General features: G+C 41.5%; 1 protein-coding gene across 5 annotated transcripts in view; it reads right to left on the bottom strand.

Annotated features, from left to right (window-relative positions):
* Nucleotides 1–1,916: 1,916 nt before the first annotated feature.
* VPS35L (VPS35 endosomal protein sorting factor like) overlaps nt 1,917–15,827 on the bottom strand; it is a 54,226-nt gene continuing 40,315 nt past the window's right edge. For 4 of the 5 annotated variants that reach the window (XM_052679791.1, XM_052679793.1, XM_052679792.1 and 1 more), the window contains 5 exons: nt 13,201–13,340; nt 11,838–12,003; nt 10,151–10,269; nt 5,032–5,178; nt 1,917–2,632 (listed from right to left, as the gene is read on the bottom strand). In XM_052679791.1, coding sequence (XP_052535751.1) covers nt 2,534–2,632; nt 5,032–5,178; nt 10,151–10,269; nt 11,838–12,003; nt 13,201–13,340 — 671 coding nt within the window. In that variant the 3' untranslated portion in view covers nt 1,917–2,533. Of the gene's footprint in view, nt 2,633–5,031; nt 5,179–10,150; nt 10,270–11,837; nt 12,004–13,200; nt 13,341–15,827 lie in introns of those variants that run through there. The other variant, XM_052679795.1, reaches the window with a different exon arrangement.

Raw genomic sequence — 15,827 nt, 5'->3', positions numbered from 1 at the left:
TGGGGTGAGCTTCAAGGCTGGATGTTTAAAGTTGCTCCTGGTGTCAATGGTTTACGGGCTGGTTCGGCCCGATTCAGTGACGAGCGGGGTGGAGGGATCCGCAGATCCGCGCCTCCAGAAAAAAAGGAAACAGGGGACCCCAAAGTAATTAAAGACAGCGGCACCGATCTGAGGAGAAACAAACTAATTTACTAAGTATATTATCGGAATGCAAGATAAGACATTATAATACAATATAATCAGAATGGAAGCTAATAAATCAAATATAATGAGAGAGAGAATGTCCGAAAGGTGGATAGGCCTCAGCACAAGGCTGAGGTGAGATGCGCAGTGCAGTTGAGCAGCAGGGAGACGGGAGCAGCGCCCACAACGAAGGGCAGGCAAGAAAGAGCAATCAGCTGGCCTTGCCAGGAGTTCAACCTCCTCTCCCTGACCACAAGGTCCCCTGGGGAATGCAGTTCTTCTCTTCAGGGCAGGTACCCAGGACTTGAGCATTGACAGTTAAAGTGCCAGCGCCCCACATGATGTTATGATGTGGAATACCAAAAGCCAAAAATCACAAAACCATGACACCTGGTAACTAATTAGAGCTTTCTGGCTATAACCAAGCTGTTTTTGCACTAATCAAAGCATCAGTAAAAACCTTGAAAACCTTTTCCATGGCAGTCTTACATCAATAAATAAAGTTATACTGTGCACAAAAGATGACAGGCAAAAATGGGTGTCTGTGGGGGAAAAGGAATGGTTGGCTGGGCCAACTAAGCCTGCTGTAAGTTTCCATTTTACAGATCCTGGAACAGCTCCACGCTGGGCTTGGAGCAGCGCATTTACCCCTGCAGGACAATTTCTACCGTACTGCAGCTGCTCTCGGTGACCTACTTGGCTGGTTAGACACTCGGTTCAATCCCACTTACCCAGTTTCCAAGTGTAAGAGAAAGAATCATCCATGTGCTGCTGAGAGTTGCTTTGTGCAGCTGCAGCAAAAAGGGGAGCTAAATCATAGTAACATATGTGCAGTACTGTCATCTCACTATGCATAGGATACACAGAATTATCTAAAGAAAGTGTAATTAAATTGGGTACTGAAGGTTAGAAATGAATATATGGTTCTAGCGAAACCAATTATATGCTTAGCTGCTGTTAAACACTAGGCAGTCATTTGCTCACTTCCCCCACCTCCCAGTGGCATGGGGGAGAGAATCACAAAAAAAAAAAAAAAAACAACCCACAAAGTAGAATTTGAGGGTTGAAATAAAACTATTTATCAAAAAAGGAACAACAACAACAAAAGTTTTATATACATATGATACTTATATACAGACAAAAGAAGCAATGCACGACGCAGTAGCTCACCACCTGCTGACCGATGCCCAGCCAGTCCCCAAGCAGAAGCTGCCCACCCTGACCAACTCCTTGTTTTCAAGCTGCTTCTGCATGATGCCAAACGGTACAGAAAAGCCTTTAGCCAGTTGAGGGCAGCTGTCCTGGTTCTGTTCCCTCCCAGCTCCTTGTGCCCCCCCAGCCCCCTCAGCAGAAGGAGAAGCTGAGAAACTGAGGCATCCTTGGCTCTGCTCAGCAACAACCAAACCATCCGTGTGCTACCAGCAGTCTTTCTCCTAAAGCCAAAACACAGCCTCATACCAGACACGGTGAAGGAAAAATCAGCTCTGTTCCTGCTGAAAGTAGGACATCTGCCTTAACAAAGAGAACATTGCTGTGCAAATACATCTTAATATGTTAAAATACTGCCACACAGAAGTACCAATAGATGCAAGATCACACTGTGGTTGCTTACCACAGGACAGAAACGGACAGAATGAAATTTATTAGGTATAAAAGCAGTGCACACAGGTGAATTACAGCATGACTAGGTAATAAACTTGTATACACAAAGGAACTCCTCCAGAACAAACAGGTGAGCTGCAAATTGCTTTATTCCGTGATACAGCATACTAGAGAATATGCGTACATGTCCATTTTCCTTTGCAGACAGCATTTAAAGATACAAAACACTACTGAACTGAAGTGATATTACAAACGCAGCTGAGAAAATGTATATTAGAAATTAGAACAGTAACACTTGGTCCATTTTTCTCTTACTAAAACTGACCAAATGTTGGCAGCATTCCAAAGCAAGAGGACAACTTAGTAGGATTACTACACTGAAATACTGCTTTTACGCGGGAGAAACACTGCTCTACAGGCAGGATGAAGTCTGGGGGCTGCGAATTGATCTGTGTAGAGTATCAGATTTTATTCCTTTGTCGCTACAATGACAACAAATTTTATTTGGAAAGGCTGAAATATCTTTTACTGAATCTAACCTGGATTTAAAATACAGTGGCAGAACTGGAAACAAAAAATTCAGATTAAATTATTGCACTCAGAACTGTTTTACCTGTACCCAAGTAAATCCGTCACTCTAAGTAAAATTCAAATGCAGTGAATTCCAGTCAAAGACCAGAAGAATCAGCGATTTGTGGCCTTGGCTACATGCTCACTTTCACATAAGGCTCCCTGGAAGAGGCACTCATCAGGTTCTTGACTGCAGAGGAAGGCGAAGGGCCAAGTCTGTGAAGTGACTCATATCAGGTTGTTTGCTTTGCCTCTTCATGTATTCCAGAGTTTTTACCTGGGTACAAAAAGAAAGGTGTTTTGAGACGTTTAGTCTTTGTCTTTTCTCATTTCAGAGGCCACAGTTTTGCTAAAGGAAGGCATTTTAACAGACGCACCTCTGATTTCCCCTAAATTCTACTAGATACACAACCTCTTGCTTCTCTGACTCCAGAGCTGGTGACCATAGACACTTTTCTCAAGCAGTGCTCTCAAGTGCTCACATTCCAATATGTCAACATACAATTCCTCCACTACATAACAACGTTGTTGTTCTTTAAAAGCTTACATTTTCTGTCTGAAAAGTGCAGAACCCCATATTTCCAGATCCTTTAATGTGTGAAATACTTTTAAAAATGTGAGAGACAGAGCAGATTGGTACAAATAAGTGAAGCTGTTTTATTTATTAAGAAGCATTTTAAAAAATAAAGTTGTTGTTTTTTGTTTTAAACTTAGTTCAAAGCCCAGTTAGAACAAGACAGACACTTGTAAGGAGATCAGGTTCGTCTAGGTCAAGAAAGGGCTCTGGAAGCCTCCTATTTCATTGCATTGGCCCACAACATCAGAGAGGGATGTTGGTGGGACTGCAGTAGAGGCTGAACCTTCCCACCAATATCCCATCACATTTTGTAGTCTTACAGAACAGTGTCTGACATGCGAGTGCAGATAAAGCATAGAGGTGGAACTGAATTCCTCCATGTGAATAAAATGGCACCCACTGATATTCAACAGTATCTGCTAAAAGTCTGTGCAGACCGAACAGCAGGTGTTAACACAGTGAAGGATGGGGGGGGTGTTTCAGCAACGGCAACAGCAGCATGAAAGACAACTGATGTTCTGGACAGCCATGCACAGCTCTCACACCACAAAATGAAAAGAGTCTCGATCAGCTAATCAACACAAATCAGCTGGTCACAACCAGAGAACTGTGTGCAAACCTGATTTCATTCTATGACAAGGTGACCCACTAAATGGATGAAGGGAAGGCTGTCAAAGTGGTCTACCTGGACTTCAGTAAAGCCTTTGACACTGTCCTTCACGGGGCGAAGCTGGCTGGGCACCTCAACACAGAAAGGACATGGAGGTGCTGGAGCAGGTCCAAAGGGCAACAAGGCTTGTGAAGGGCTTGGAGAATATGGCCTATAGGATGAGACTGAAGGCACTGGGGCTGTTTAATCTGGGCAAGGGGAGGCCGAGGGGAGACCTTACTGCTCTCTTCCAGTACCTGAAAGGTGACAACAGCGAGAGCAGGGCTGGTCTCTTCTCACTGGTGACAGGACGAGGTGAAATGGTCTTAAGTTGCACCAGGGGAAGTTTAGGTTGGATATCAGGAAAAACTTCTTTACAGGAAGAGTGGTTAAGCACTGGAACAGGCTCCTCAGAGAAGTAGCTGAGTCACCATCCCTGGATGCGTTTAAAAACTGTTTGGATGTGGTGCTCAGGGACATGATTTAGAGGTGGGTTGTTAGAGTCAGGGTAGTATGGTTAGGTTGTGGTTCAATTCGATCTGTAAGGTCTTTTCCAACCTAGGAACCTATGATTCTGTAAGAGCTGAATATTGGCCTCAGTATTGGAAACCATGGTATAAGTGTTAAAATCTCACAGTCTGCACCAGGTGGTTTCCACAAATGCTCACAAAGTAACAGAAAGAACACCATATGCAATGATATAGATATATCGAACTGATACAAGGTGAAGGAGCAAGAGTTTCCTGGATTGAATCATTACTGGTGATGAGATTACTGTGTGCCAGAGTCAAAGGGCAATCCATGGAGCGGTGACGTGTGAATTCCCCATCAAAGAAAAAGTCGATGACAAAATTCTCAGCAAGACAAGTGATGTGCACTGTCCTCTGGGATGGAATAGGGGAGGGATTTCCTGGAACCTGGGCAAACCCTTAGCTCTGACCACTGCACTGTGATGCTGACTGAGCTGAAGGCTAAAACTTCTACAGTCAGGCCAGAGCAGAACACAGCCCTTCTCTCGCCACAGGGTAATGCCAGGTTCCACGCTGGTTTGAAGACTGTGCAGCACATTGCTAACCTTGACTGGACTCTCCAACCAGACCCACCATATAGTCCATACTCAGAACCTTCTAACTTCCATCTGTTCAGGCAGCTGAAAGGTGGACTGCGTGGGCAATATTTTCCCAGCAACAACACTGGGTCACCTCTGCAGATTTCATCAGTGACAAAAATGTATCGCTAACAGTGATGACTATGCTAAAACAACAATAGTTTCTTGTGGCTGGGAATTTGCTCTATCAAACAACATTACTGTGCTTTTCGTATCTGTTGTTGTTTCCATGGAAATAAATAGGAGGTGTTACTTTTGGATCAACCTATATAGGATTGCCTTTTCCCACAAAAGGAGCTAAAGAAAATCTTAACCGATTTCTCTGCAGTACGTACTCCTTACCATTGTCTTGGTGTCAGCAAAGCCATGTTTCTGGGCAAGATTCCAGAGATTCACTGAAAGCTGGTTTAGTTTGTTGTTTCGTAGATCGCCATGAGCTAAAATCGTGTTGAAGAAATAGAGTGCCAACTGGCTTTGTCGCTTCAGAGTCTATAATGAGAAAAGAATTCCTGTGTTATCATACAGTCATCCCAGCATAACCTCTCCAAGTTTGCTTACAAGTGCAAGGGACAGATAATTGTTTTGAAATACACAGCAGTACAGCTGCAGGAATATGGACACAGTTTCCACATTCCATTCCAAATAAAACAAAAAAAATGATGAGTCAACCCACATGTCCAGTTCTGAGCTCCCCAGTTCAAAAAAGAAATCTCCTAGAAAGAGTCCAGAGGAGGATAACAAAGACAATACAGGGGCCTGGAGCATCTCTTGCACAGGGAAAGGCTGAGACACCTGGGCCTAGTGAGAAGACTGAGAGAGGATCTGATCAATGTTTATAAATACCTAAGGTCTGGGAGGCAATTAGGCAAGGCCAGGGTCTTAGTGGTGTGTTACGTTATGGTAGAGTAAGGAGCAACGGCCAAAAGCTGGAACACAGGAAGTTCCACACAAATATGTGGATGAACTTCACAGTGAGGGTGACTTCCTTTTTTTTTTTTTTTTTTTTTTTAAAAAACTTGCTTTTCTTCTAGGGAAACACACCTGTACCATGTTAGTAATTAATTTAGTAATTAATTTCCTTACAATTTTTAGGAGGGAGCTCGAGGAGAACCAGTGCTTTGCTGTAACCTACCATGAGGAACACCACTGCCTTTCAGACTCTGCAGGGCAGCTCTCCAGCACTGACAATTCTGCACTGAAGACAGATTATTGTTGGATGCATCTTACACACAGCACCTCTTTTATACTGCTTTGCTGCTGCTGTCCTTTGGTTTTGGCTGAAAACAGACCCCTGACAAAACCAAAGCTGCATCTTATCCACAACAGCAAGACAGTAACTAGAACTATCAGCTCAGCACCTTGATTACTGAACTTGATACTCACTTCAGCCCTCTCAGTTCAATATGTGGTGGGGTAGCTAACATACTGCACTCAGGTACAAGACTACAGAGGGAATGAGGCAAAAATTGGGATAAGCGGTGTGATCAGTGCAAGTTGTGCTCTCCTGACACCACCAGTGCAGCCACACAGCCTCTGCCCTTTCCCTAAGGGACCAAAAGTAAATTAATTTCACTTCTCACTGTCAGCAGAAGCGAGGTGAGATGCTACTAAACAAAGAAACACAGACTGCCATCAGTCCCCCAGATATTTCTGTAAAAGCAGAAAGCCATGCCATTAAAGAATTGGCAAGCTGGAAAAGAGGGCACAGCATGCTCCAATTGAGAAGTGTAAGAGTGGTTACTACTGTGTATCAGCCACACAGCAGTAGATGCAGAGAAAATCTGATGAGTTGCACATACACACAGAATGCCCAGAGCTGCTACAGGGCCCAGGAAATGTTCTGTAAACACTGAATTGATTACATGGAGCTATCAGGAAGACAGCTCTTTCTTCCTCTAACAGTTACCTACTTCAGAATCTTTCATCCCAGTAGCTCCAAAATTGGTTTATTAGCTGAAACTGCAGCCATTATTTGGAAGTGTTGAACCATACTACCTACCAGGCAGAGGAACACAATCAGTCTAGTCCAGGAATGTTAACACAAAGAACAGAGATGCCACTCTGAAGGACAGTAAACAGAAAAATAGTTGTCAATGCTTAAATATTACTATGGTATTTCTTTCACAGGATTGCCATCCTTCAGGGAAAAAGATACAGTGTACTGCCTGCTAGTCAGTGTTACACACAGCCTACCTCCTGTCACCATCTATGCTGAACTGGCAAAACAGGGTGTTTAACTACATTTTGGTTTTTTTTCCCCACTATCTAATGCTTGTGCATCTTCCACTGAGCACCTCCAACCTTTAAGGAGGTCTCTGGAGGCACTCTCATAAGCCCTGAAATTGTTGGGCAGAACACAAATGCAGCAGCACTCAGAACTGGACACAACTAGCAAGGCTTTCCAGGAAGTAACAACACCAGCGGATCATGCATTCTTGAAAGTAGGGATGATGTTTTGACTAACTGGAAACATAAGTACTTAAAAAAAAAAAAAAAAAAAAAAAACTTTGAAACAGTAAAAAAGCTGGAAGAGACACATGCTAACTCCCATCATGGTGGGGTAGGCACAGTCATCTCAGACAGCATTTTGGCACCCAGTTCCCATTTACACAGTGCAACAGGGGGAGGGAGAGAGAGAGAGAGAGAGAGAGAGAGAGAGAGAGGGAGAGAGAGAGAGAGAGGGAGAGAGAGAGAGAGAGGGAGAGAGAGAGGCACAAATGTGCAGTAAATCCATGTATGAAAACTAACCAGCAGGGTCAGACAAGGGTCCTGGTGACAGCAGGCATGTTTGTGCAACACGGCACCACTCTGCCACCCAGGGGAGTGATGCATGCCAGCACACTGCCAGCCTGCTGGCAGCTGTGGCTGTGCTGCATGCTGACCTGCAGTGTGCATTCAGAGGCTGCACACAAAAAGGAGCCATCGGCTGCTCGGCAGCCGCAGAGCCACAGGACTGACAATCCCCACACCAAGAGGAGCTGCCCCCAGGAGCTGCATTTTCCAAAACCCGTGGAATAATGCTGATCACCACAGAATGAAAAGAAAACACAACAAATCATCATTCAATGTTGTGACCTCAGGCTCCCCCAAAGTGCAGAGCAATGTCCAAGTTTCAAACAGCTAAGCAGAAGAAAATACAACATTTCTCACAACAGAATATGTAATTATTTTCGTGATCTTCTGGCTAGTGGTTCAGTCACTCACTCCTGTCTTTAAAGACTTTCTCCAGACACCTATGGCATAAGGATACCTCCAGCTTTCTCTGAGAAAAGCTGTGGCTCACTTTGGCCCGCTGCTCCCTGTGCAGGCTGCCCAGCACTGCAGCGTCCCACAGCAGAGCCCAGGCACCCACAGAGCTCAGCACGGCCACAGCGCTGCCTCAGGGCACGGCATGGGTCAGCCCAGCCAGGTCTCTGGGCTGGCAGGGCACCTCTTTGCATTACACTGAACTGTCCAGAAGTGAGAACTGTACTTCAAGCACTGTAACACAGATGAAGGATTCTTTAATAATGCAAAAGGACCACACTGAGTTGACTGAAGCAGCATTGCTCTCTTCCAAACCACCATTCTGGTGAAAGCCTTTTGTTGTGAGGACCTACTATTCTCCTCTGTAGTTCTGAAAGGGAATGAACCAATTAAAACTCAGTATCAGAGGTCTGTTTGTTTAAGCATGCAGCCAAGCTGATGAATAACATAAGGTCACTGTCACCAAGGCAATGAAAATGCCACACAGATCTCATGCTAGGTCCTATGTCAGTACCAACAGAGGGCTATGACAATACTGTCACCTCTATTTCCTCAGCAACAACAGCTTCCTCCAAAAAACATTCATTCTTACAGAACTTTTTTTTTTTTGTCAAAATCTCTCAAGGACTTTTACACAACAAAGCAAATTAGATACTCCATAAGTAAAGATGGACACAGGAATAAATCCAAGACACAGTGAGACAAAGGCAGGGCAGAAATTACAGCCATGCTGCTTAGCTTTAAATCCAGTTTTCTACATAACAAATACATCAGAGAAATAACAACCTCTCAAATTAAGCTTGAAAGTTGGAAAAAAAGCCTCTCAGAAACCACACACACAGCCATACAAACATCCTCACCCACATACTCCATATTGGAATCAGACATAAGAAATCCCTCATACGCGACCCACTGCCCAGAAAACTGTTAAAATCTCCTGCCAACATCTGCTTGGACACCACTTAGCAAAGCATCTTTTTCTTTCCTGTAGCAGCTCTGAAAAAGAATTGCCATTCACAGTGGTCATGAATACAATGACGTAAAGGCATTTCCAAAGGATTTCACAGAATCACAGAATTGTAGGGGTTGGAAGGGACCTCCAGAGATCATCGAGTCCAACCCCGCTGCCAAAGCATCTTACACCTCTATGGTTGCTTAACAAGGGTAAATAATATAGCAAAAGCAGTGAAAAGCCTAACTGCACTCGTAACAGAGGTCTCCAAACTGGCATATCATGCCTTATACATTCTGTAAACACCACAAGCTACTGGGAAACATGGTACTTTAAAAGTTGCATCAGATGATTATCTCCTGCCTTCCCACCTCCCTCTACAAGCCCACAAGACTGCAATCAATATTCAATAGCTCAGTAGGAGCAACTCGAGGCTCAACCTCAGAAAGAAGCAAGTTAGCAGAATGATTTCACTGAAAAACAGGGGTCACCTGCCCTCCACACACAAACTGTTACAGTGTGTTTCGTTTCCCAAACTCTACAACTCCAATCAAGAAATCCAATGAAATGCCAAGAGTTTTCTTTACCTCATATTGAACAAATAAAACACACATTTAGAGGTTAGAGACAAAACATGTTTTCCCTCCCCCTGCACCTCTCTTTCTATGGTCTGAGATCCAAAACTTGTACAAATTTAAGGAGATTTCCACTGCACTTACCATTAAGTATGAACTCCCATTTTGCTTATTACAGAATGGGACATCTCAGGAAAATAACTTAGCTGGCAAGAAAATATGGCTTATTTACAGAGAGAGAAAGGTGACAGCCAGGAGGATACAAGAGAGATGGACAAGGAGCAGATTTTGCACCACAAATAAGTGAGCGTGGCACAATCTCCAGTTTGCTAAGGACAAGGATTGCATCATGAAGCTCACTCATTCCAAAGACCTTTTCTTTATAAAGGTGTCTATATGTTACACCACACAGAATGTCATGTTTCCACAACCCAGACTACGCCAATATTCAGATTAGAAAATTCGAAACTCTTAACCTTCATTAGGTCTTTCTACTACAAGTCTGCATACACGATCAATTAACTTCTTTAAAGAAGTAAAACTAAGTGAAACAAGAAAACTGATTCCCTCTCATTGTAAAGCTCCCAGAACTTCCAAAAAGATCAAACCTGGCCAAGAAGGCGGTCCGTTTACTCAACTCCAAAGTAATTTTGGTTTTGCATTAAATCCAGTTGAAGTATGGACATACCTCTTCCTTTCCAAGGGTTTTGAGATGATCCAGAATCTGTGCTATTACTGTTTCACATAGTTTACTGATTTCAGCCAGGAACTTGGAGTCTCCACCATACAGGGTATCATTGGAATCCACTGCAGAGATAAAATAAAGATTAGGCCTATCTCAAGAGTTATGAGTTTGTTACTGAAAATACCAGCAATTTATAGACCAGATCTTATAAAATGACTTTCCTTCACTAAGCAAATGAAATAACCTTATTGAAATTGGCTGCCTACTATGTCCTCTTGATTCTAAGAATGTAACAGTTGAAAAGAATCTCCTAGACTAAAATCACTCCTATATTCCTGGATGCAGCCAGGTCCAAAAATACCTGCTACACTCAAACACCAGGGAAGAAAATGGTATCAGTGTTCACATTTTCCTTGTTAGAAAAGCTTGGTCATCATTTTCAATACCAGCAGGACTTGGCCAAAGTTTGTATTTTACTTGGTGCAAACAAGATTTTCAATGGAAAATACATTTTAAAAATAAATTATATCCTTTCCTACAGTAAAATCTTGTGTGCTGGAAAGAAATGCAGAAAGCACATTTTTAATTTCTGAGATCTTGAAAGATTGTTCTTTTTTGAAGTTTCTAGAATTTATACAACTGATACTTTTAATTCTGGCTTTATTTATTTACACTGCTCTAAGACAAAGGTTATAAGAAATTTGTGAACTTAACTGTGCTATGGGTAAAGCAGACATCACATAAGCAAAAGTTTATCCTTCGTTCTCAGGTAAACTTCATTTTAAGAAGTTAAGATACCTCATCTGAACCATTGTCCAACTGCATGGAGAAATCACTAATTCATACTCTCAACTCTCTCTCTGTTGAAATATAATTGAATATCTCATATTGGGTTTATGCAGTTTTTTTGCACATATAAAAATCTAATGAAAACAAAAGCAGGTCAACCACAGTTCCATGAGAAATGTGAACAGGAAGTTCACTGCAGAGCAGTTATTCAACTGTGACCCAGCTTCTACACCGCTGACTGCAAGAGATATTCTTGTCATGGTTGGTAACTCTGACAGACTGCTGCAGAATGGATCCCAGCCTGACGCCGCCTGAAAGCCCTGTGCAACCAAAAGAGAACTCAGAACTATCTTGGTCTCTCATAGTGACTCATCTTGCTTGTATTCTTTGAAAGAATTAATTGTCACTGTATCTCAATTTGGGGACCTCTCTATGAAAACTCTCAACACCAGAGCCATCAAAATATCATGCTATTACAGAAAGACTACAGACACTTAATAAAAAAAGATCTGTAGAATATTTTCCAGCTATTCTGAAGATTTTCTTTTTTATAAGCTATTACAATTGCCAAAGCTGAAAACTTGCCTTCAAAGCAGCAAATATATTACTTAAATAATGAAAATCAGGCATTATATTCTTAGAATTGGTGTTAATGTGTGTGAATGAAACATCAGTGATAAATATAAATCAGGTTGATACTTCAGACACAAAAAGCCCATAAATGTAGAATTCTCATATCAGTTTCAGGTCTATTTACTAGGTATCTGCTTGGCAGTCACCTCCTGTGATCATTTTAACCCACAACATGTGAACCTGGATGGGAAAATTGGGTAACACTGATCTTCATTAACTAGGTATAGGAATACTGCAAACTGCATGATGGAACAGGCAAACATGTTACCTTTATCTACATGGTAGATATATGTTTCTTGAGTCATTGCAGACAGCAGATGCAAAACATTAGTGTAAATCCTGACTTTGTCATCGCTGTTATCCTCCCAAGTATAATCCTGAATCACATTTAGTAATCCTCGCACAAGAAACAACACTCCTTGTTCTGGATGGTCCTACAGAAAAGAAAATAAGCAACAAAAAAAACCAAACACCCAAAGCAAAGCTCCAACCAATCCCAAAACAAAATGAAGATTATTTTGAGGCATTTGGCGGTTTCAAGTCACAGTGTTAACTCTGTGTGAGCAAAAACCACAATACAAACAAAAACTGGCAACTCCTCCCCTGAAGTGTGCTTTCAGAAAATCCTTTTAAAAATCTCTTCCCCATTTTCAGAACTCATAGTCCAACTGCCAGGAGTCGGACTCAATGATCCTTATGGGTCTCTTCCAACTTGGGATATTCTATGATTGTGTTCCAGTTTCATTCCAAAATGCTCGTTTTCCCGTAATAATAAACATTCTCTACGCAACCCTCACAGAGACACTTTGAAAGGCTTTGTTTTATACTCATGGGGCAGTGATGTGGAATTGTCAGCTTCTTAAAACCCAGGGCCCTAAAATCGCCTACTGGGTAGAATTTTTTTAATTCAAATAATGTCAGTAAGAAACAAGTGTATTACTCATATGAGTTTTATGAGAACGTTTACACTGGGCAGTCAAAGTCACAATCAAGAAACTTTTAATAGGAAAGGAATACAGTTACAAAGACACGTTCTATGTAAGCCATGATTTTTTTTGCAAGCAGTTTTAATACTGCACCCAGCTTATTTCAGCTTGCAGCTGGTGCAATGCCACCAACACTTGTATGACAAGTTTCAGTCCTCTTGGAACCCTTCCTTCTCATTGTCTGCACTTCAAAGTAAATAGAAAAAGGAAGGTGGAAGCTAGTTACTGAACCCTATAATGTCACTGCGAGTTCTTTACTGAATCTGAGAGTTTGGATCTTCCTCCTATAATCTCCTGAGCCATTTTTCTGAGGAGCATCCAGTTCCGACACAGCTCTCCTCAGCATCTTCTGTAGTCACTGGAGTACAACCACAGTGGCAATGAGCCTTCCCCCTCTAACAAGTTAGCACCTCCATGAAATGCATGGCTGAGGAGACCCCTTGCCATTGGAAAAAGCAGAATACACCGTTCTAATTACGAGGATTGAAACAGTAACACTAAGCTGATTCACCCTGTACTTGGTCAGGAAGGAGGAGAATAAAAGAGGAAAGAACTACAATCGGCAGATAGAAAAACGAGTGTATACCAGAACACAATGAAAGTTTACATTAAATGAAACATACACTAAACACAAAAGCAACTTACTGGAACAACTAATAATGTGGAAAAGAAGTTACAAAGGAATTCCAAGAGGAAGGCATCAGAAGGTCGCATCTTTCCATCTACACTGATCATTTTTGGCACTTCAGGAACAAGGCTCACTGCAGCTTTGAAAAAAGCATCAGCTACAAAACAAAAATAGAGGTGCTGTATTATCAGTCCAACCGATAAGGCAGCCAAGTCTGTGATCTGATGGTTGCTTAGGGTTTGTTTCAAACAGACTACAAACAGTGATTGTATGCTTATCTGTGAAGAAACTCAAGACTCAGAAGGCAAAATCTATGTTAATTCTGACAATGCTGGTTTTTTAAAACATCCCTACACTGCTGGAGACATCTGAAATTATCACTCTTCTGGTTTACTTAATGACAGGGCATCACTGTTTCAAATGCAAGCACGTAAAAAAATACAAATAACGTAAAATAAAAAAAACCCTCACAATTCAAAATTAAGGTGAAGAATGGCTTATGACATAAGTACAGGGAACCAGAAGGGCAGGGGGGTGGTATGCATTAGATCACACTAGCTCACACACTAATCCATCTACAAAGGGCTGCTAAAATTCTAAGAAAATACAGCCAACTTCATCTGAGTGTTTACTCCCCATCATTAAAATATGAACACAGTATTTGAATTATTGCTATTTACAGGCAGCTATTAAGAGATTTTTCATAGCTCTTGGCTATGTCTCTAACCCTACAAAAAACAAACATTGGAACTCAGCTTATGATTAAGTTAATATTCACAAATTAAAAACACTACCGTTCCTCTTAGCACATGTAGGTGCTCTTATAGGCTATGAGTTCATCGCACAAAAAATTCTGACAGCAACATTCTTTTGCACTTTCTTGGCTACGTTTCAAAATATCCAAAAGCATCCAAGTTCCATTCAAGTTTTTCAGCCATATAATTTAAAGAATACTCCAAAGTTGATACTATATTCATCTTTTATTTTACAAGAACACAGACTGAGGCCATGAAATCAAATTTCAGCAAAGAGAGTTCTTGGCAGAAGACAAGGGGTGTTAGGTGGGAACAGAGATAACTGCTGACAAGCATGCACAGCCATTTCCAGGAGCACAGCTCACACTGGGAGATTCATTTGAGCACCGAGACTCCAAGCAAATTTGCTAAATATAGCACTGCCTGATATCTATTTAAGCTCTTGAGGAATACCAGTGAAACATTTGCTTTGGAAAAACTAATTCTTCTGACTCTTATTTCTTTTCAGCATTCGAGTGCTTGAGTCCTGAACTTTTCAGTACTTGGAACACAGACTCCTTCAGTCAAACCTCATATTTCCAAATCTTGCACATTTAATTTGAGGTGAAGGAATGTTTTCTATTTATTTTAAACAACATATTAGTTTACATAGCCAACCCAAAGGAAGGTAAGCAGTCTTCCTCTGAGCTTTACTAGAGGAAGGAAAGTAACAGCAGATGTTCATTCCAGCACATGTAAATGAGTAGGTATCACTTTCACAGTTTTCTATATAGGGAAAAAATTTGTGCCCCACATCACCTTATAATCAAAATAAGCAAACAGAAAATGAAAAGCCATGTCAGAAAACAGTCTGCATACCAAAGCATACATGTCTGCACAGAATGCACTCTTGCCTTCTGAAGTTATTTCATAAGAGGACACAATACAATGCAGCATGGTAAACAAAAAAGTGACAGAACAAAACAGCAGTTGCTTTTTCTATCGATAACAAAGAGGTTTTACTTAGGTACCTCCAGAAAAGTACTGGCAAATGAGAAGATGATCGCTGAGTACACCTCATCTTTTCTAACTACAGAATGGTTCTTACTCGGGAACTAAAGCACATTCATCCTCTTATAAGAAGCAAAAATAAAGTGAGTTCACATTATTGCAAAGGTTTTATTAAAGATTTTGCAGAAAAGTAACTCTCCTGCAAACACTACCACACCAATCTTCTGTGGAGAGGTGCCACTGTGCGCATCACATGCTCCAAGTTTGGAGTAGAAGTTCACTCCCAAGGCTGTCAACAGAAGTGTTGGCTATTACTAAGTACAAAACAACTATTGGTATTTAATTCTGAATTGCACTGATTATGATTTTATGCAAGAGTGCTTTCTCTACATCTTTTAAAAGTCCATTTATAAAGCTACTACTCCAGACATATTTCAAGTTAAAACCATGCACCAACTTTTCCTAGTATCCAAAAGGCATAAGGAGCCATAATTACCTAAAAGCTATAAAGATGTTTTGTTCTTGATTAAAAAGAAAATGGGAAGAAGATGAAATCCTCTTCTGAAGAAGCATGCCATTTCCTCACCTGCCAAAAGTACAACACTGCTTCTAAAGTGAACCACTTAAGTCGGTTATGTGGAGAGCAGCCTGCTCACCACAACAAATTATCCTGATAAAAGTCTTCCCAGACTGCTGTTAATCTTGTGCACTGCACATGACAAACATCGTGCCTTGCAAATTTATCCTTTCACAGCAGCTCCTTCTCTTGGATTGTCTGTAACTCCACACATCTTTCCCTTGAGCATACACGCTGACCTTCAGGCCAGGAAAACTAAGTCTCACCTAAGTCAGAACTTCCAATAATATTCTGCTACAGAAAAAAAAATTACTGTTCAATG

This window comes from Tympanuchus pallidicinctus, unplaced genomic scaffold (assembly GCF_026119805.1).
Source record: "Tympanuchus pallidicinctus isolate F22 unplaced genomic scaffold, pur_lepc_1.0 scaffold18, whole genome shotgun sequence".
In the NCBI taxonomy this organism is placed as follows: domain Eukaryota; kingdom Metazoa; phylum Chordata; class Aves; order Galliformes; family Phasianidae; genus Tympanuchus; species Tympanuchus pallidicinctus.
Note: the sequence above shows the minus strand (reverse complement) of the source record. Positions and strands in the feature narration are given on the sequence as shown.